At 44.5% G+C, this 23,165-nt stretch overlaps 1 protein-coding gene across 3 annotated transcripts in view; it reads right to left on the bottom strand.

Annotated features, from left to right (window-relative positions):
• Window positions 1–18,090: 18,090 nt before the first annotated feature.
• nalcn (sodium leak channel, non-selective) overlaps window positions 18,091–23,165 on the bottom strand; it is a 61,729-nt gene continuing 56,654 nt past the window's right edge. For 2 of the 3 annotated variants that reach the window (XM_034561526.1, XM_034561527.1), the window contains 7 exons: window positions 23,020–23,152; window positions 22,020–22,135; window positions 20,700–20,857; window positions 19,894–20,044; window positions 19,620–19,769; window positions 19,347–19,497; window positions 18,091–18,823 (listed from right to left, as the gene is read on the bottom strand). In XM_034561526.1, coding sequence (XP_034417417.1) covers window positions 18,681–18,823; window positions 19,347–19,497; window positions 19,620–19,769; window positions 19,894–20,044; window positions 20,700–20,857; window positions 22,020–22,135; window positions 23,020–23,152 — 1,002 coding nt within the window. In that variant the 3' untranslated portion in view covers window positions 18,091–18,680. The remainder of the gene's footprint in view (window positions 18,824–19,346; window positions 19,498–19,619; window positions 19,770–19,893; window positions 20,045–20,699; window positions 20,858–22,019; window positions 22,136–23,019; window positions 23,153–23,165) is intronic. The other variant, XM_034561525.1, reaches the window with a different exon arrangement.

The raw sequence follows: 23,165 nt of genomic DNA, 5'->3' as shown, positions 1-23,165 counted from the left end.
CTCGTGCGGCCGCACGCGTCTCGTAGACACAGATGCACGCACAGGACTTCAACATCTTTTTTGATAAGAAACCTATTCACGCTCCGTCCTTCCGCTCTCACATCCCAGAGTGGGTTCATTCTCTCAGCTGAGCGTACTCACTTTTCTCTTCGGCTCACTTTCATTTCCTTTCTGTTCAGCAGCTCGGAAAAAAATACAGCATGTTTTGGCAGACAGCGGAAATTCATTTATATAACAAGCCCACTGAAGGATTGAGATAAAAAAAAAAAAACACACAACTTCTAGCCGAATGAAAGCTCACAGAGTCTGGTTAAGCATACATTGGGATTCGGAGAGAATTGACATTGCCATTGAATTCTGCAAGCACCACGAAAGTTTATTGATGCAACTTTCGACCTTTAGAAACAGAGCTTTCTTTTCTTCTTCCTGACACGTGTATGATCCCATTAAGTCTGAAGACATCAAGTCATGAACATAATGGAATCGCAACCCCGATTTAAACCTCGGTGCAAGTAATAACGTTTTGCGCTGTAATTCCGCAGTCATTAGGGCTACGTATGCGCTCCGCAGCTGAGTGGACCACAGCTGGACTCCATCTGACGGATTGCAGCTGGAGGACTAAACATCCTCAAAAATAAGCGAGCGTGGCCGCTTGCAGTCGAAGCCTCGTCTTGTACAAGAGTGACATCGGTGCAGTCAACTCCGCTGAAGGTGGTCCATCCGCGCTTTAATTAGGCGCGAGGAGCTAACGGTAATTTCCTCCTCGTTCGGAGCTCCGCGGCCCGCGCGAGGAGAGTCCCTTCACAGAGGACGGTGATGGAGAATACCTTGCATTAATGAGGGGAAACACAGCGGGCAGGAGCAAAGAAACTATCACTTAAAGAGCTAAGATGGCCGCTAATATCCGTTGCCTAGAGAAGAAGAAGAGAGAAGAGAGAGAAAGGGAGAAAAAAAGCGATGAGATGACACATTATAATAATGATGCATAAGTGCAAAGTAAGCATTTTTTTTGCGGGTAAAACAAAGTAAATTTGTTCTTAAAGACTATGTGCGAGATGCTAGAAGTGAAGTATTATATTCTGCTGGAAAGCTTGCGGCTTCATTGGGCTGCCAATGTGTCACGGGCAACTTCATTCCTTTCAAAGGCCGGAGACAGAAAAAAAGAAAAGAAATAAAAATCGGATTGTTTGCAGTTTCTTTTATTCTAAACTGTTCCATTTCAGAAAAAGAATATATACTTCATAAGGTCTTTGCTGTGCCAGTTTTGCCTGCGTACGTTTTCTGGACGTCAGTCAGACTTCCTTTGTAAGAAATGGGAGCGTAACTCTAGTTTCATTCCACTGTGCTGTATAACAGATGTGTTATTTGAATTAGAAATGCACCAGTTTAGAAAATTGCGGGACGGCTCATTTGAGTTTCAATTCAAACTATCCGACTGGGATGTTTTTTTGCGTGTGCGTGTCTGTTGGTTCATGAAGTCCAGGGTTCATCTGGACACAAAGTGGGAACAAATGCAATTCCAGAGTGTGAATCGCTCCGAAAGATAAGAGAGGAAAGAACATCCGTCCACATAAAACAGATTCAGCTCTCCACACATTGAATTCCACCGTTGTGTCGAGTGTGGTTCTGCAACACTGTAGACGGCTGGTGGGAAAAGGAATCTTTTGTTCTCCACATGAGGCCGCAGGACAACCAGGTGGGAATGGTGATCCTCTGTGATAAAGGCTTTTTTTTTTCCCCCTCCCCCCCTTCATATCAGGACGAGCACCCAAGAGCCCGGGCGTCCATCACGGAGTCACCGCCGAGAACCTCGGCCGGCAGGCATCTGTTCTTATCGTATATATTTACATTTTGCTGCGATGGCATAGCTACACATTTGTGCTGACTGCACTCCTGCACAGATTACTTGTGTGCCGTGTTCTCTATCTCTGTATGCATGCCACAAATGTCACAGCCCTATTGTTTGGGGACAACACACGCTGTCTCCATCAGGCTCTGCCAAGAAGGATGCGCTGGACTTGAAACAGAAGGCATGCGTGGAGTAATGAAACCCGTGTAAAAACTACAGCATGCATGGCTGTTCTTTGTGTCTTTGATGGGAGATATAGGATATGGCCACCTCTGCAGTCAGGAATATGTTTGTGGCTTGCGGGTTTGTTAATCCTGTGTGCTACTTTCATGTCATGGGTTTATGAACCAGAGTTTTTTTTTTTTTATCAGAACCTCGTGGTATGTGGTATGTTTTCCACAGAGGAAAATGTCTACTTTCTGTAAAATTGGATCCTAACAGGTTGTGCATATGAATATTTTTTTTGGGATTGGCTTGACACATGATAGAACACGTGAATATATTTGAATGAGACGGGAATTCAAGAAGTTTGGTAAAGTTTCGACACAACCAGTCACGCGGCAACATTTGTGGTTTTGTGGTGTGTTTTCTTTTGGTCTCCATCAGCTCCCAAGAAAGAAAGAAATACAAATGTGTAATTGTTCCTCATTTTTATCAAGGGTTATATTAATAACCTTCACTATCATTATTATCAACCGCACAAGACTACACAGAAAACATTGGGGTTTTCCACAAAACGCCGCTGCATTGTTAAAACTAAGAGCCAATCAGCTCTTTGATCCGGTCTGGAGAACAAGTTGCCAGAGCAAATCGGGATCCAGTCTGGCATAAACCGTGCATTGTGCAGCATCCCAGTGATCAGTTCTGTGCATCGAGATGGTTTTGCTGCGTCAGTCGTTAGTCACGTGATGTTAACTCCAGCCACGCTCTTCCCTTGAACTAACTAAGTGGTTTTGTTCCCTAAAACCTCGATTTCCTGTGAGGACAGACGTTTTGCGTCAGACACTATGGAGACACAAGGTCCCCAGGTAAAACACTTTGGGACACCAGACTCGAACACCGGTCTCCTGGTGGCAAGTTCTGTGTTTGTTAGAACCCTCCACCCACCATCGTCCCACCATGGTGCTCATAAGCAGTCGCTCTCACATTCTATATTATGTCACCTCTTCAGAATGTAGCACATTCACACAGATGCCTCTTACACTACAAGAACAAGAAAGGTGTTCATATTGCACGCAAAATGACTTGCAAATTGTCGTGTCATACGGGCTGAGCGCTCAGGAATAAGTTCCTCTCTCGTCACGCAAAAGACCAAATCCCTAAAACTAGCCACTTAACAATAACCAAACTACAAACCTTCAACCACTGCCACACTTCAACACCTGCAGTCGTCCTCACGCAGACGGAGATTAAGCCCTGTCCAGTTCCATCAGCTTCACCCCGTGCCTCCACAGGTGTCTACGGCCCGGCCTCCCAGAGTGACAGAGCCATCATAACACATCACAGCTCAGACTGGGAGAATGGCAGCAGTCCAGCCAGCCTACCGTACGAGTGCGGGGCCCCCTGGGCCTGGAGACGGGGATGGACACTCGGATCATTCGCTGGATGCCCGGGATGATTCTTTTAGGGGACGGCAGAACACTTTGTCAGCATGTGACTCCCTGCAGGGTTCTATCTCACAGGGGTCAGGATTCGGACCAGAAGAAGGGTTGGATGAATAGCCAGAGGGTTGGGGTGGTGGTAGGTGTGGGGGAGGGGGGGGGGGGGGGGGGGGGGCCGTAAAAAAGAAGGGATGTGTGAGACCTGCCAGAGGTTAGGTTTGATTTGTTCTGTCCCTGCTGTTGCCCTCTCCCTGGCTTTGCTCACAAAAGTGTTCCGCCAAAAAACGTCTCGTCGCCATGGCACCCCAGGCCCCGGCGTGATTGACACCTTGTCACATTATCTTATGACAGCGCTGGTGGAGAGAGAGAGTGCTGAGGAGTGATACTGAAGTGGCTGGGGACTCGCACACAGTCAGACACACACACACACGGTCACACATACGCACACAGGCCTGCACGAATATATACAGTAAACACACCCTCAGGAGCTAAAGCACAATTTAGCTGGGTATTGTGTGTGTGTGTGTGTGTGTGTGTGTGTCTGTGTGTGTGTATACTCATGATCCAGAGGCATAATTCACCAAACACTGGGGAAGGTTGATTGAGGGACGCAGATGTTTTGCACATTGTGTACATCGTGCTGCACAGACACGCTATTTTAGGCAGCGGGGTGTATGGTACAGTCCGCCGATTCCTTTCTGAGATGAACATCAACTTCCATCGCTGGAGCTCTAGCCTCGGGCTTTTATTTATGACGTTCTATACCCAAGAGAGGCTTCTTTAGAGTCTCTGGCATATGTACTGAGTAGTTGTAAATCAGCAAAGAGCCTTAAAATTAGATGAAAGTCAAGCAAAGAGAGTTGATCTCATCTTTGTTCTAAAGTTGATATGATGTGAGGCTGTTGGATTAGTAACATGCTTTTATTACCGCCTAAGAAGGCACATTCCATTAAAAGGGTCTTTGTGTGACATGCGGAGCACGAATACAGCAGTTAGCTGAGCAGATTAATGGTTAGTTATTAATGATGCCTTTAATAGTAAGGTAATAAACATAGTTGCTTCTCACAATAGTAGGACTAATGATGAGAATTTCTTTGACTGTAACTTTCTTTAAGATTAAGATTAGCTACCCAACAAGTATAAAAACAAGCAAGACAAGAGCTAGTAGGCTCGAAGAGAGACAGAGAAAATGAGACAAAACTTAAAAGGGGCAGTTCACCACGTATTTAAAAATGTAATTTAATATTAGTTGCTGGAACTGTTTGGGCAGTGTGAAGACCTCAGCCAAGACTTCTCCACACATCTTACCACAGTAAGACATTCAACCCTCAGGCCCAAACTCTGCTGTGCAGGCCATCACATGCCGATATCCTGCTCAGTTGGGCTTCTCTTCACCTTCAACAGACAACTTTTGGAAGTATATCTGAACACCTGCCACACAGTTCTTTTTTCTCCATAAACTGACTGATTTTAATACTTATTTACCATGAAACCTCACAGTGTGACTGTACGCTAAAAATACGCTAGGTTACAGGCGTCATTCTTCGTCGGGAGTTGTCGATGTTCTCAGGTCACTAAGTGGAACGGACAGTGGTAACCCTCTCTGTAAATGGGACTCGCGGGGAGCCGTCTCCAGCAGTGGGCCACCAATGTTTGTCCACATGGGTATGACCCCTTTTCGAGGGCCAGGTCAGGGCAGGCGTGCCAGTAACAGCTGGGTGAGGATGACGGGTGTCAGACCACGGCACGCGTCAAAGCCACGGACGAGCATCTGACAGCTGGACAAAACTCAACTGGGAGAGTTGCGGAGTTCATGTTTATTGTTGGTGAAAACACATTTCTTCAGAATCCATAATGTTAATTCAACAGAAATTTAAATAGTATGTTATTTTGTAAATCTATTTCATACGTACACCTGTAAGCAAAACCAGTCATTGAAGATACCCCGCCCCCTCCATTGATTATTTGGCAGGTGTATTGAGTCAATATAAAGTCCTCATTAACATCTGAGGCCCACTTTAAGGGTGGATATTCCTCCACCTCCGCCTCTCACACCGAGAGATGGAGGCTAATCTCTCAGGGTACCCCCCCAGAACCCCCTATTGCTGTTTTTCCTACCCTTACCTACCTCCCCTTCCTTCCCCCTCTGGAGGCCTGCATTAAACATAAAGACTCTGCATGGATGAGTGAGTCAACAAATTACCAGGGCCAATAAATGGGGAGAAATGATCGGCCTCTATATGCCACCAGTCTCTTATTTTCCCTTTCTTTCCCCTTCTCTTCTCTGTACTGTTTTCCACCCCCCCCCCCCCTTACCTTACTGACCTCCATTAGGGTTATTGTCCCGGGCTTTTAAATAAACATGATCTTAGCCGGAGCTTCTCCTTATTGCATTTAGTTACAGCATCCCATCCCTCATGCTTGACTGCTTGCGTCCATCAGCTCAGGGGAGCCTGACTTGCTGCAGAAAATCCCAGCAAATGCACACGAAGCCGCTACAGCTGTTGGTCTAACCTTTGAGTGTCTCCTAAGGAGCACGCTGATATTTGCACTTATAAAATTATGCCTACCAGGAGAATATGCCGCTGACATTTGCCATTTGTCAAGTTGAGGTGGCAGCGAGGCTTTATGAGTCATTAGTGTTCAGGGTACAGTTCCTCCGCCTGCAGTCGCCCATTACTACACACGGACGCAGTCTCTGTAAAGATCATATGTAACTGCCAAATTACATAAAAGCAGTCTTTTCACCCACATACCTGAATAACACTCATTATTTTTTCATCTTTAACACAGCGTGAAGCCAATCATTCTTTTGTGCTAACGCAGTGACACATTTACAGTAAGTGTCAAACAGACCTGGAGCTGAAAGGTGGTCATTTTGTCTTCTTTTTGCTCATGTTCCCGGAGCGATCTGGCATCGAGAGGAGGCTGAAGTTATAGGTTCAGACGGAAAGTTACCGGTTCAGATTACGGCCGCCAATGGCCGTGTACTGGTACAGTGTGTACTGGATAAGGGGGGGAACAATGTGGGAACTTAAAGGGGACAATTCACCTCAAATAAATAAATAAATAAATGTGTTTACCTGTAGTTACATGTCGTGGTCAACTAGAAATAACCCACACGCCGTGTCGTGAGCACATTCATGTGGCTATGGTTGACAGAACATCGTTCCAATGGAACTGCTCACAAGTGCAGTGTCGTTAAAGTGGAGAGAAGGCCGACATCTCTACGGCCGATAGCTCCAAAAGTAGACAACTCACACCAAAACCATCTAGATTGAGAAATGATCATTTACTGTCCCTTTAAAATATAGTTCATACTGTATATATATATATAACGAACAGGTGCTTATTTTATTATTATGAGGTACAGTAATCAGTCAACGGGGGATGAATTTAAAGAGTATTTTTCTGTGAGTATTTCTAACCTCTGTTTGATCTCGATTTGCAAAAACACACCGGAGTTATCTGGCAAGCAGCCCAAAGTACTGCCAACCCCCCCCCCCCCCCCCCATTTAGCTTATTCTCCTTTTGCTATGTATTGTATGTGCCTCTTTACTCTTGATAAGTAGTTTATTGTAATAAAAGAAAAAATAATCACAGCCGACTTATTAATTGCTACTAAAGTGATTGCCCCACCATCTCACAAACGTCCATCTTTTCTACTTAATTAAGTCATATATACTCTGTAATAATAGAATACGCACCTCGCAGTTTTTAAATGACCTCCTTATCCCCTACCTTCACAACGTGTACCTACAGCATGTGTGTGTATCAGTACTGTACACACTGTGAATCGGGAAGAACTATGCTGCACATTGGGGATCAGAGTCTGAAGCAGAAAGGAAACTAGGGATCAACGAGGAGCTCAGAATCAAGGGACTCCATCTTTAGCCCACGCAGAGTGATGGATGCTGCAGGTGTCACGTCCTTCCCTGGTGCAGCCCAAAGGAGGCCATGCTGCGTAGGCTTGGTTCCTTCTGTCAAAAGAAAAGGACAGAAGAAGAAGAAGTCTGGCCAGGATCATCTACAAATGATGGGTCTTTTCATAACACAGCATCGTTATGATGAGGACGAATGTGGCCGAGATGAAACCGACGGTATACGAGAAGGTTCGCTTGTTGGCTGCTCAGAACTTCTTGTTGCAGAGTGCGTCTTCATTCTAAAATTATATTTGAAGTCGTCATTGATCACAACAACAATGAGATGCAGTGGGAATACATCAGAGATATTACAATGAGCATAAAAGAAGAACATGAACAACAGAAGTAATGTACAGTGCCGTTCCCCCGAGGCTTTTTCATGTTTTATTCCCAAGGAAAAGAAACAAAGTACACTCAAGAAGTTCCTGAAAACTTTGTATTTCCAGTGTTTGCCTGTAACATTGAATATTCATGAGTAAATAAGCAACAACCAAAGTTAAAGATTATGAACAAAAACAACCGTAGGTTTAATTTATTAAGAGTTTAAAAAATGATTAAAAAATCATTGCTGTCGTCACATTCTAAATGTGCTTAAAATTAAAACCACTAAAGTTGTACTTACTGTTTTAAAATGTGTGCCCGAAATGTGTCATTATTATTAATCTACGACATAAATCATATCCGTGTGGGCTTTAATAACTTGTGTTTCTTTGTTAGTGTTGTATGTGTTTGGACCTTTTTTTTTAATGTGTTTGTGCGGTTTGGTTTCCAGATGCTTTCGTGATTGTTCATAGCACACGCTTTGAAGTGCATTTTAATCTTTGGTTATCATCTGTTTTCTTTCCTGACAAACTCCCGTTCACATGAAGTTTATAGTGAGTTCCTTCTCATACACGAGTGTCTTCAAAGTCGCCCTATTGAATCCATAGTTATCTCAGTATTCAGTGCTTTCCATATGTTATTGTTATCACACTGCTTTATTCAGAAAGCACTCACAATGGAAATATTACAACAACAAAATAATCTTAGACTAGACTATGATATTGTGGAAATATAGAAGTGATAATGGCAATATTGTGGATTTTGAATTGTAATTGTTTTCTATTGTACAAAAGTACAAAACAACAGCTTTACAGCATGTTCAAATTTTAGTTAAATATTCTAACTATTGTTTCTAACGATATTAGTGTTTCCCCCAGGGTTACTTGGCAGTTAAAGATTCTCACACATATGCTCTCACAATATATTCTTACAACACATTCTAATGATATTTATCCTAAGGATATATAACAATCTAACATAATATAACAATGCATTCTAATGTAATGTAACAATGCATTCTAAAGACATACATTCTAAGGATATATTCCAACAATACATTCTAATGTAATATAACAAAGCATTCTAAAGACGTACATTCTAAGGATGTATTCTAACAATGCATTCTAATGTAATGTAACAATGCATTCTAAAGACGTACATTCTAAGGATTTATTCTAACAATATATTCTAAGGATATATTCTAACAATGCATTCTAACAATATATTCTAAGGATATATTCTAACAATGCATTCTAACAATATATTCTAAGGATGTATTCTAACAATGCATTCTAACAATATATTCTAAGGATGTATTCTAACAATGCATTCTAATGTAATATAACAAAGCATTCTAAAGACGTACATTCCAAGGATATATTCTAACAATGCATTCTAACAATACATTCTAATGTAATGTAACAATGCATTCTAAAGACATACATTCTAAGGATTTATTCTAACAATATATTCTAAGGATATATTCTAACAATGCATTCTAACAATACATTCTAATGCAATATAACAAAGCATTCTAAAGACATACATTCTAAGGATGTATTCTAACAATACATTTTAATGTAATATAAAAAAGCATTCTAAAGACATATTCTAAGGATATATTCTAACAATGCATTCTAGCGTAATATAACAATGCACTCTAAAGACATATATTCTAAGGATATATTCTAACAATGCATTCTAGCGTAATATAACAATGCATTCTAAAGGCATATATTCTAAGGATATATTCTAACAATGCATTCTAGCGTAATATAACAATGCACTCTAAAGACATATATTCTAAGGATATATTCCAACACTGCATTCTAACGAAATATAATAACATATTCTAATGAAATAATCTCAGGATATATTCTAACAATACATTCTAGTGATAGATTCTAACAATATATGAAGATAGATTCAAACAATATAGTCCAACTATACATTCAAACTACTGATTTGAACAATACACAACAATATATTGGACTTGATCAACAGTCACCACCACAAGCCCTGGACTGTGTTGACTGCCGGCTGCAGCAGAGAGACGAGCAGCCTTCCTCCAACGGGCCCCAGTGAAAGAACACTGTTGCAGGCCTCCGACATCCAGTCGAGTTGTTCTGCTGCATACTTTATTACTGTGGAAGTTCAGTCAAATTCATCACGTGTATTAATTCAGACGCTTTGGCCATTAAAGCTGATCCTGACAGAAGACGATGCTTTAAATATGAATGCTGCTGCGTGGACGCTACACACACACAGTTACAACCCAGCAGCATAGGTTCAAGTTCAAGGTGAGCGCCCGAGAGAAGAGTTACCCAGCCAGTACCCGACCCAATGTGGTCCTATTCCCCCCTTTGGTTCCCCAGTTATGGAGCTGAATAATGGCCAATGCAGAGCATTGTGATGTCACAGTGAATTTGACCGTTGACCTTTTGGATGTAAAATGTCATCACTTCATCATTCATCCTATCAGACATGCGTGTGCCATTGTGTCAACACATGTTCCATCTTTGAGTCGAAGCGCACGTTTGAGCCATCAGGCGTTTCACTTTCACGAGAATGGAGCGGACGGACGGGCGGTAAGGAACGTGTGCCTGTTCCCGGCACAGAGGCAGAAAGACAATTCCCGAAATCGAGGAAGGGCCTCCTGCCTACTCTTCAAAAGCTGGAATATGGAAAGGCTTATTGTGAAATACTTGTCATTTAATGGCCATTCTTGATTGTGTAATCCTGTCTCAGGTATTTCATGTAACACATCGGTCTAATTTAACACCAACCAATTACCAAGAAATAAATATATCCCGATACTTTGAAAATCGAATTTTCACTAATCTTTAGTACACATGATGTACAACTGCTGCTTTATGCCAAACCTCCCCTGAGTTCGATAATCATATGCTGATGCTGATTCTGTGTCTTGCCCCTCTTGCTCTTGTTGGTGCGTGGTCAGGAAAGAAGCATACTGCTCCACAACAGTCCACTATTGACTTTTCCTTTGTCTTCATAATGCACAACAGCCGCATGAGCCTCAGAAAGCAGGCGTATTTGACCTAAAATCACTCATCAAACATTTGCATTTGCAGGCGGTAAAACCCCCGAGCGATTTGAAAGAAGCAAAAAAAAGAAAGAAAGAAAAACAGGAATGATTTGTAAATACATTTTTTTGTACAATTTAAACTTAATTCTGTTTTCCCTCATTTGACATTAAAGAGTCTGTTCCTACTTAATAATTCTTCAGTGATGCAAAGTTGTGAAACCATAAAACGGGAATAAATCCCAGGAGGCGGAGCTAATTTCATTGGCATCACAAAGACAAACTGGAGTACGAAGTACGTCAACTAAAAGGGGGAACTATTCGGAGCTAATGGTATGCAACTGCCTGCTCGATGCAGTGCTCCTCACTATGAACCCCTCTGGTGGATCACAACTTGCTAAAGAAGTATTCGTGAGCACCGAGAGGGGACGGAAACGGAGGCAGCCTGAACTCAGGATGCTTCCCTTCTTTCACCAGAGACCCGGCATAACAAAAGCCTGCGTCTGCGCTCCAGTGAGTCTGGATCCCTTGGCCTCCATTACCCCCCCCCCCCCCCCCCCCCCCCCCCCCCCCCCCCCCCCCCCCCCCCCCCCCCCCCCCCCCCCCCCCCCCCCCCCCCCCCCCCCCCCCCCCCCCCCCCCCCCCCCCCCCCCCCCCCCCCCCCCCCCCCCCCCCCCCCCCCCCCCCCCCCCCCCCCCCCCCCCCCCCCCCCCCCCCCCCACCTCCCCCCCCCCCCCCCCCCCCCCCCCCCCCCCCCCCCCCCCCCCCCCCCCCCCCCCCCCCCCCCCCCCTTTCCTCACCACTGTCTGTACAGCATGCACTAAGTTAGCAAACTTACACAAACATTCTGGCAGATCCTGCAATTGCAGTCGGGACCGTGCATGTGCGCGCCCACAGAGGGCCCCCCCCCCCCCCCCCGCGGAAGCCCACATCAGTAAAATGAATTTGTGGTGTGTGGCAGGGTTTGAAGACTGGACTGCAACTTCATCCTCATCGAGCTGGTAAAAGCCTCAACAAAGCGTTTGATGGTACACTTACAGACTCGCTCCTCGCTGCCCCTCCAACACACACACACACACAGACACCACACACAGACACACACACACACACACACACACACACACACACAGACACCACAGATACACACACTAACACACAGGAGGAGTTCAAACTGCCGGATATCAGAAAGACTGCAGCTGGATAAAGAGAGTAGGTTTCCTTGGATAATAAAATAAGGTTACAAACAGACGTCAAAAAAAAATGTTAATTTACAATAAGCTCAGCGGTCACACACCTACTGTAGGTGATCCTGTCCCCAGTGTTAAAATAATTGCTGTGACGTTTGTCACGCCAAATATCAAATGTGTTTTTTTTAAATCAGATCCACACTGTCTAATAAAGCAGAAAAATAATCAGTAACATCACACAGCCCATGTAAGGACACTGATTTTCTCTTTGATCCCGTTTGATGCCGTTTCATTTTTGTTTGCTTTGGCTTTGGTGCACACGTGCGAGCACGCCCCCCCCCTCCTCCCTCCTCCTCCCTCCCCTCCCGCACACGAGTCACAATTTCTTTTTGGAATCCGAAAAAATGCGAAGTGCGACTGCGGCGCGGCCAAAGGTCACGTTTGGAAAACAAACTGCGTGACAACGCTCTCTTTTCATATCGTGATTGGCAATCTTCAAATGCGGCCCTGACAAAGAGGAACAAACAAAGAGGAAAAGTAAAAAGAAAACTAAACAAAGGCAGAGGCAAAATGAAGTTGTCAGCTTGTGCCGGAGTTGTCCCAAACCATCCCAATCTGCAGCCAGTGGGGGTTTTCTGTCAGTCGGCAGCAGACTTCTTACACTTCCTGCCATCTCTTCTGTCTTTTAATACACCTCCGGGTCTGGGGCTGGACATACAGGGAGGAGGACGGAGAGGAGAATAAAGAGATTAAAATCATTCACAATTTCCAGAGGAAAAGGAGAGATGGGGGGGTGCTGACCGGACTGAAAAATTAAAGGCAGTCTTTGATGTCAGTAGAATACGAAACTACGTATTGAATGCTTATTGAGCTGAGGAGGAAGCACGTTGTTCTTTTGTTGCGAGTGCACAATGTTTCCAGCGCACACAATGATGGAGTCAGGGAGCCATTCTCTTTCAGCTTGACCCGACCTGTAGCACGTTGACTCTGGTTTCCATGTGTTTTGTTGGCTTGCTTTGAAGACTTTCGTGAACCCCCGGGCACAAGAAAAACTCCCCAGAATGCCTCGGAATGATATCGGAGAGGGCCGAGGCCTCGTGGGAGTTGGACAGGGACAAACTCTTCCAGAGCCCCGATTGTGAAACCTTTTTCTGCTGCTGCTGCTGCTTTCTAACATTGTTTCGGGCATTACAGTCGACTTTTCTGATTCACCACCGCTGCGATGCCGCTCCGCTTCCTTCATAATGCCATATCCATTTTCTGCTCCCTTGCTAGTAAACACCACGTTCATGCACAATTTGACATAATGGCAGAGTTAAAAACATGAAATTATAAGGAAATGTCTCACCGAGGGCTATAATCACATTAAAAAGAAAAAAGGAGAAAAACAATGCTTTCCCCAGCGATCTGTAAGATTGCTCGCCAGCCGCAGTGAAAGTAATAGTTGGAGCATAGCACCCCCTGCAGGCAGGCATTTATTCCCTGCTAATAATACCCTCAAATCTCAGACTGAAGTTGAGGCTCATTGTTCCCCTTTCACTGCAATTACAGGCCTTTCTACTTTGATTGGTGGGTAATTGAATTGGTTCGAGCCTGTATGATTTCCTTCCGAATTCGCCACTCATATTCCAATCTTGGCTGCAGATCAGACAAAGCCCGACTCCCAGTAATTAAAGACGCCAAAGCCAGGTGTAGAACTGGGGAACCAAAGCCAGATGAATGGGACTGATTAGGTGTTTAGTGAAAATGAGATTTTCTGGCTCAAAGACAAAGTACAGCGTCTCACTTGGTTGCGTGGTGATCGGTGGGCTGGCAATCGACTGCTGCTGATGAGGTACATGAGGTAAAAGGCCTGAAAAATGACTCCCCGCATTCATCGCCCTTACAAAAGGAGCCGGCGGCGGCGGCGGCGAAGGTCCGAGTGGACATTTTTCTGAGCGATGCTTTTCAAGCATGAAACGGGCTTTTCAATTGAGTTTATGTGGAGAAAAAAAAACAATAGACATTGTGTTCTAATTAGGCAGAAAAAAGCGCCTGTCCCAGATCAGTTGTGGAGATTATGAGGCACAGAGAGAAACCAGCCTAGCGGCAGCTTGAAAACCAGTGTGGGCCTGAAGTGGGATTTGAGCCCAGGCCGTTTCATCTCGCCATTATTCTTTTTTCTTTTCTTTTATGGGAATAATACACAGTTTACTTACAAACCACAGAACGTGGGTTCTTTAAGTTCACATGTGGGGGGTGTGGGAAGCCATTTAAAAAAGATACAGTTCGCCCCAAAGTCACATATTTCTTCTCTTACCTGTCGTTTAAAAAAAAAAAAAAAAAAAATCTGATTAGATTGTTGTGGTGTGAGTTACCTATTGTTGGAGATATCGGTAGTAGATATGTCTACCTTCTCTCCAATGCATTGGGACTATATGAAACCATGACCCGGTTAATCACGATCATGCACAGAGCTTGTTGTGAGTCGTTTCATGTACAGTTGTAAGGAAATAGTTCCTCTACGCTCACAACAACTTTTCAAGTGTAACATCTTCTTTTTGGCATTTTGAGCATAACAAATGACATAATATCTTGAACGTGGTAACACAAAAAAAAGTTGAACTGTACTTCCAATTTATTATTGGAACAAAATGAGTAAAATACTCCCCCCCCCACCCCTGCATGTCCAGGGGCAAGTGAAGCAGGTCAAAGCATCATCCATTGGTCCTGAGTGGACGACAGGTCAAGGTCAGCGTACTTCGGGGCGGTGGGTGTACGTGTGAGTGGGAAATGAGACTTTTTTTTTTCCTACCTTCATTGAGACTGGAATGAATTTTAATCAACACATTATGCCAGTTGTTAATTGCTTTCGCCGCCCGCTGCTAAAATAATTTGCTACTTTTTTTTATTTTTTATTGTAATAGTAGCCATCTGTTTCAAAAACACAGGGACGGGATCGGGCCTAGACCCGCGGCGGATGTTGACATGAGATACAGGCAGTTAATTTGCACTGCCACCACCTCATTGATGAGGCTATACGAATGTGTGGGGAGATTCACAACGAGGGTCTGCAAACGGAACGCGAGCCACATCGTAATGAGGAATATTGATCATCATCAGGAAGAAAGAAAGAAAAAAAAAAAACACACATAAAAAAAGGGCCTTTGGCTTAAAAGTCACAGTCCGTTACGCAGTATCAAAAACCATAAATGACGAGTCACTTCTGTACGAATGTACACGGCGGATAATCCTGTGCGTCCTCTGAAATGGACGTCATTTGGGCCCTGAGGAACAATGGCCTCCTCATGAAGCTCGCCCCAGCTTTAACCTGTCCCGTGTCCCTTAATTGCTCAAGGCTGCAGAAGGACACTCTCAATAGTGTCTGGAGGGACAATAGCCACGAGCGCTCACCCTGCTTCACCTCATATTTACTCTAATCAGTGTTACTGTGGAGGCGCTCATTCACTGCTGAGCGTACGCCGCCTTCTGCTCTTCTCTTTGATAGAGACCTCTCTTTGTCGTCCGACAGGAAGTAAGCGTAGCGCCGGTTCACTCGACAAGAAAGAGCCAACAGGATTTGGGATTGTTGGAGAAAATGGGCTCTGTGGCAAACTAAAATGTATCATGTTACACGCTTGGTTCAGTCTTCACAAACAAACGGCCCTTTATGGTTTCTGGAGCGCGGATGGAGTCGACAGGAGGTCACATGACTTCACCACCACTGAGCTAAAAAGGTGTTTTACAGCCCTTTTCAAGACACGTAAAAAAAAAAAGGGGTTCTTAGTGCTGTATTTATATTTTGTAGGACAAAACGTTAAACAGAAAATGATGACTCGTTTCCGGGTTCCAGCATTCTACAGAACATGTGTTCAATCAAATTAAATGACAATCCAAGTGAAGACAAGCTGGAAGGTTTTAAAGAGGGGCAAGTTGGGAAATTGTTGGAACCCATGACGAATCAGACGAGAGAACCCAACCACGTTTACACATTCAAGGGCATTTCTGTTTAATAATCAGATAACAGGCTTACGCCGTCTCTGTGTGATGTCTCAGAGGTAAAAATGGTGCACTCGAAATGGTATTTACTCCCCAACACCTCCAGAACTAGTTTTTAATTAGCTGCGTGGAGAGCCCATTAATGGCATGTACTCTATCCCCTCTATGTCTTTTATGGAAGAATTTCTCCTCGGTGGCTCTGTCCGTCATGCTGACAGCGTTTTCAGCATCCATACGTGTGTGTGTGTGTGTGTGTGTGTGTGTGGTGGTGTTATACTGCAGTATAGTCGGAGAGGGCACCCTTTAGACGAAGCCGCCAGGGTTTGAAGGCGACATCTCAACGGGAGGGGTCCGAGCCATCAAAGCTAACATGTACTTTAATTACAGGTAATCTCGACTCTGAGACACTCTTCCACTCCCCCTGCTCTTCAGAACTTCCTCCTCAATTACCAAAGTGCCTCAATTAGGCCCTAAATAAGCAGTGGACAAGCACGAGGGAGAGATGGGCAAATTGCAATAGAGAGGGTCGAAACAACGGGCCTCGTAAGAGCCGGTGTGATGCAGAGGCAATTAACAGACAGAAAAATGAAGAAGAAAAAAAAAAAGTGTTCCACCACGCGGGGCGAAAATGAGGAAGAAAAAGCCCTTTGATGAGCTAAGTGGAGCTTAAAAGGCAATGGTCGAGGCGGAGAAAGAAGGAGAACAGAGAAATTAAAGACAGATGATTGGCAAGAGGGCTGATGTCACACTGTTTCCCTACAGGACCATATGTCGAGAGATTGGAATGTGTGAGCAAGTCATGATTTCTATAGAGCAAGTAGGTGTCCCGCAGGCAGCTGATTCTCTACACACTCTCTGTGCTTCCCCCTCCAACACCCACACACACACACACACACACACACACACTCACGTTCATTATCCAGCCGAAGCCCATACACACTCCATCGAAACTTACTGTGGGCTTTTTATTTTATTTTTTTGAATGGACAAATGAAGACCCGATGTCTCTTTTTAATGGGCTTATTCTGCGTGTAACACCGGCCCTCGTTAAGGGGGGACAACGGCTTCAGCTGCAGCCGGCGGTTGAGTGCATTTAGTCAATTAGCTCGAGTCTAACCCTGATGAATTAACCAGAGGAATAATACATCATCAAGGAGTAAGATGAGAGGGTAATTGAGACACACACACACACACACCTCTGGTTATGTTGTTTGTTTCTGTGAGTTGTTGTGTGTGTGTGTGTGTGTGTGTGTACTCACAGTGCCGCTCTGTGGACGGCAGATTCACGCTGACCCTGGCGGCCGGTTGGAAACTGAGCTCTTCTCGGCCCACAGCGAGCTGGCCATAGAGGGCTGTCATCACCGGTCATCGCTGTGTCATGGAGGAGAGTGCTGGGCGGCCGGATGAGCAATGGCGTGATTTAGAGTGCGTTAAGGAGGAGGGCAACACCAAATAAAAACTGTGCAGTATAATGTAGTCGAAAGGCAACAGGCCTGCACCCCAGCTTCCAGATTGAGTCGATTCTCCTTTGGTCACTTTGACATTTCATGCAAAGTTGGGACTGTACGATGAGAAAGAAGAAGCAGCTCAACAGCTGATCAGGGGCAGCTCAGCATGTAACCAGCAGAGGGCAGTGTTCTCCAGAGGAGGCTGGGGAGTGCAGTCAGTGTTTGATCTGAGCAGATGTGTGCGAGGAGAATCATTAAGCAGCATCTGTCCACTCAATTACCCCCTTCGTTAGTCTAATCCCGGGTTGTTGTTTTTTTTTTTTTTTTTGAGGGGTAATTAAATTCACCATGAATTTAATCACGGTGTAAAACAAGTCGCGGTGAAAGGGGGCAAACAGGCGTTCTAAAGGAATTATGGGATGGCCAACGCGAGAAAGTCAGGATTTAAAATGGGCAAAAAGATTTCTGTTTTATTTTAGAACCAAAGTTCCCACAGGAAAATTGTTTGAACAATATATAAATAATAATTTCAAACAGGGCCTGTTGAAATTTAAACTTGACCATCTGTGGAACGAGGTTTGATGGAGCGTCTTCTTAAAGTATGAGATGTAATGTGAAGGAAATTAAACTGGACAATCATTTTCCTTATATATGCCTGTGTAGGCCTTTATTATAATAATTGAATATTTGATAAAGCTTAGCATTTATAATAATTTACAAAATATGTCATGTTTTATTCCCACTCAAATACATAAGATAGATTTTACTTTTAATTACATTCACAGTCATAAATCGAAAAGGTTGCTTTAATTAGCTTGTTCTACCAACAAGAACAAGAGGCCTGGTTTGAGTATAAAGTGACTAGAAGAAAATCTATATTCATACGATTAATACTGAAGATCAGAAGAGACATTGTCACAAACATGGAATAAAAACGTGAGAACAGAGACGAGACGTCGACATGAAAGGACAAATTATTGTAGCCGCATCAAACATAATCACGGGTTCCAAAAGTTGACGTGAAACAGCAGAAAGAGCAGCGGCGTCTCGGATCGCTTCATGAAGGGAGCGTGTCCTTTCGTGGCGCAGGTCACAGCCACACATGGTGACAACACCTCGTGTGGCTGCATAGAAAAACTCAGCAGTCGTAATGAGTGGAAATCACAGAGGAAAAGTCAAACCAATCCCCCGAGGTACGGAATCGCCACTGCAATGTCAAAATGGCCGCTCGAAGAATGTCTTCTGAACAGTTGTGAACCTGGATAAAAAGAGATCGGGGGGTCGCAAGAGCAGAAATAGGACGACAGGAAGCGGCGCGCCCCCCGGTTCTCTAAAGGTCGATGAGGTCTTCGCCGCTCTCGTCGCTCTCCACGGTCAGCTGACGGGTCCACCACTTCTTCACCTCGGACCCCGAGGAAGCCTCGTTGTTGACGGGGTTCATCTTGCACACGATGGACTTCACACTCCCGCGACCTGACAGAACGAACACGAACACACACACACACACACACACACACACACACACACACACACACACACAGGACAGAGCATTCACGGCCTGGTTCTTATCCCGTCAGACCTGCATGTCTCTGTCTGGGCTGCCGGACCACTAGTGTTCTACTTATTTACACCAACGGGTTCTGCCACCACGTGTAGGCGCACGTACATGAGGCAGCAGGGTCGCTCCCGTGTATTTTGCCGCACTCTAGTCTCAATTTGCTGTTATTTCGTCTTTATAATTGCAGCACTCGTGGCACATGACAGAATACACTCATCAACGACGGAGAAGGAAGCGTGCAGATTAGATTTATAAATCCTGACTCCTGACAACCACTGGCTACGCCGGAACCCCAGAAGCCCATTGTCTCGAGTCAGAAGACGGACCTGTCTGTGTAAATAAATATATTTTTCTGTAATACAAGGTCACATAAAGCCCCGGTGTTTCACGGGCAGAGAGGCACACCTGTGTCAAGCCTCCTCTACCGAACTGTGACACCGAGCAACAGACCGTACACGGAGCCGCACGCACCTGCGGGCAGCCGCCACTGTCCCAGCTTCCTCTGCGGCCTCCCAAAGTCTGAAGAGTCCTGCCTGTAGCCTCCTCTGTCTGACAACGTGGGGCTCAGCAGCTGCTGGAGACCGCTCATCTAAAAACAAAGAGAGGACGTCCTTTTGTTTCACCACAGATTACATCATGCGCCCGCTACACATCACGCTGTGAGCACGTGCGTAAATGAGCGCGTGTGTTGGTGCGGATGCGGCGCTTCACCTCCGGCTGCGAGGGGTTGTCTGCGTTGTTAGCGTTGTGGTCTTCACTCAGCAAGGTGGTCTCTATGCTAGGGGGGTTGAGGAAGCGGCTCAGCTCCTGCTGCTGGCTCTCTCTGAGGCTGTGGATGATGCTGCACGACTGCTGCTGCTTCTGCAAGAGGGAACACGGACATGAAGTGGTCAGTGTGTGGACTGTGCATGCGTTTGTAACAATACATAAATACTCAAATTAGAGTCGTGGAACAATTGTGTTGTGTTTGTGTCCGGAGACTGACCGCCCGGATGCGTTTGAGGCATTTCTTGAGCCACATGCGTATGGTTTGCTTGGCAACCTCTTCTTCAATGGTGTACTCCAACTGTTCCCTGGCCAACAGCTCCTCCAGCTGGAGAGACTTCCTAATGTCCACCGAGCGATACGACAGCATGCTGTATGAGACACACACACACACACACACACACACACACACACACACACACACACACACACACACACACACACACACGAAAAGCAAACCCCACACACACAGACACACAGCCAAAAGATTGACATACTTAGTGGAATAGAATTATGCTTCTGTGAAACTGAAGATCACCAGGCCGTGAAAGCAAAAACACACTTTAGGTGAAGCTGCACAAGACCATCAACCATCAAGGACTGAAGTTAAAAGACTTTTAAACCCTGAAATGATGACATGATATATAACTCCACACTCACAGGAGACTTAATTATTGTTTTTAAAATCAGATTGTGTGAAGTTGTTGAAGACATTCAGTCCCCGCCTCTCTTTTGAAGCAGGCTTCGTTACCTCCTGTGCAAAATATAGAGGTTCTCTAGCGGTGATCCCTCGGACCAGAACTTAAAATATTCACGAAGAAATTATGAGTGGAATCCTTCTCTAGTTTAGATTTAACATTTGACTTTATCAAATATTTACATTTTTTTCCTTTTAAACATAAATGGAAGGCAGTAAAGGAGTGTCAGATTGTACAGCTCGGTGTTGATTGGGTTACCCTAGAGAGACCCCTTAAACACGTATATACACTGTATCTGCGCTAAGTGTAAGGGGGCTTCCATGGTCACCTGAGCACGTCGTGGAAGGTCACGTCCCCTCCGCTGTGCAGTCGCTCCATCTCGTAGCACATGTGTTTAAAAAGCAACTTGTCTTTGTCCAGGTCCACCTCCAGCCGGCCTCGGAGCAGACGAAGCAGGAACTTCACCCTGGACGTGGGTATCACACCCTGGGGAGACAGAAGTCGAAGGGTTAATCACCCTGATTCAAGGACATGATGTGGAGACTTAGTCCTGAATTGTGGGAGAGTTTGTTACAGCTAGTGACTGGCAAAGGTGAATAGAGTTGGGGTAGGACCAAATATTAACATATGTTAAGTATATATTACATATATATTATATATTAGAAGTAGAAGTATTCACTGAGACATCAACCACTGGTTTGTGGCCTTAAGTTTGGTATTTTGCCAACTTGGCTTTTTCAACCAGAAGTGACACGAGAGGGTGGAGCTAAATGTTACAATTAACTGTCATGAACTGAACAAAACACTGTGAACGGGTTAAAGTTACAAGACGAAAACACGGACAACACCGTGGTAGTGACCTGTCAATCACAAGAAAGCCCCGCCCTAAAGCGTCCCCTGCTTAATGATCTATCTAAATGGATCATAATTTACTAGATTAACATGATGCTGTATTGAAGAAGACTTGAAACTAGAGATTGAGACCATAAACAATGTTTACTGAGGGAAGACATCAAGAGAAGTAGAGTCATTTATATAGACTTCTATACTTGCACTTCAGTCACTTTGATACTTTCATATAATCTGTTTGCAATCAAGTAAATATGCACTGAATATTTGCACATAGTTTCCATTTATAGTAGTCTCCGTTTATATTCTGCACTATTTAATGTTAATTTCATCTGTATTGTATTTTTTTAATCTGTATTTATTGTTATACTCTCTGTTGCACTTCTGGTTGGATGCCAAACTGCATTTCGTTGCTCTGTACTAGTACATGTGCAATGACAATAAAGTTGAATCTAATCTAATCTAATCTATTACAACCAGAGGAGTCGCCCCCTGGTGGACATTAGAGAGGATGCAAAAGGACTCTTGAGCATCAGCTTCACTTTTCAGAGGAAGAGGTTGCTGCCCGGGATGACATCATGGATAAATGGGAGGGGGGTCTACATTTGTAATCCGGCACACACTGTTCTATTAACTTGAACTTAATTACTCCAATGCCATAATTCATTCCCTTCAGCCCTTTTCATTAGCTTGCACCCTGCTTTTATGTTCTCTATGCTATGCCTCGCTCGTGGCCATTTTATCATCACCTCTCCCCGCTGACGTGTCCTCGTCCTCTCTCCCGTTGCTAATGTCTCACCTCCCGTTTGTCATCCACCATGTTCCAGATGATCTGGAAGTGCCTCAGGTCGTTATAGCTCAGCAGCTGGTCCTCCTCGGTAGAGTAGAACAGAGAGAAGTTCTCCACGATGATGGCTGCAGCAATAGCAAGACATGTTGATAATCACGGATGGTTATATTCTATAATGGCCAGTTTCTGTTTTAGGAGGCATCAATCGTCCGCATTTGTCAATGCAGATTGTTATGGTGCCCTTTATAGCTCTGAATAGCGATTCATTTTATGATGCAATGAGTCAACAGCAATGGCTTCCCTGTGACACAATATAATAATGAGTTGACTGAAACCCATTCTGTTATAATAAATCCCATAACACAGGCTCGAGCAAGAGGACAAGTCATAACAATCACTCTTGCTCTTCTTCCTTATCTTCGTGGATCGTTTCTTTTCTGTGTGATCTCAAGCTACTTTTCTCCAAAAAGTGTGTTTTTATCAAAAGGTCAGTGGTGGCTCTCATATCACAATAAATATCGTTGGTTTATGCCTCACCATTTGTGTCTTTCAAGACAAGAGTAAAACCTGTGTGAAAGTGAATGGTACAGATATGCATTCCACTAAACCAGAGAATACACATTGTAAATAACATTCAAACAGATGGTTTAGTTCCACCTTAAAACTCTTGCTCATTTTGATTCTATGTCACTTTGCCCCCCTCCCTCTTCTTATACGGTGGCCTCCGATGTGAAAAAGACATCATTTCTACATGAAGTGGTTTGATCATTCTGCCGATAATATGCTGCAATAAACTCTGCGTCATGAGCACTGCAGTCTTGTGTTACATAAGGCAGCATGAAAGAGCCCCTGCTGATGCAAAATCACACATTTGGGATCCTTTTGAACGACTTTTATGGACACACACACACACACACACACACACACACACAGTTGTGTCCACCTAACTGTGTGAAAAAGATGTGGTCCCCACAATGTCATCAGTAAAAGAATAGCTGCGCACACTGACCTACGAGTAGGTTGAGCATGATGTAGGCTATGATGACATAGAAAGAGCAGAAGTAGATGAGCGCTCCAGCATAGTTCCCACAGTCAGTCTCCCAGTAGCGATGTTGATCCGGGGTGCAGAAGGGGGCCTGAACCTGGGGACAGAAA

This window comes from Cyclopterus lumpus, chromosome 21, assembly GCF_009769545.1.
Source record: "Cyclopterus lumpus isolate fCycLum1 chromosome 21, fCycLum1.pri, whole genome shotgun sequence".
NCBI lineage: Eukaryota > Metazoa > Chordata > Actinopteri > Perciformes > Cyclopteridae > Cyclopterus > Cyclopterus lumpus.
This window is presented reverse-complemented; position numbering and strand designations above follow the sequence as displayed.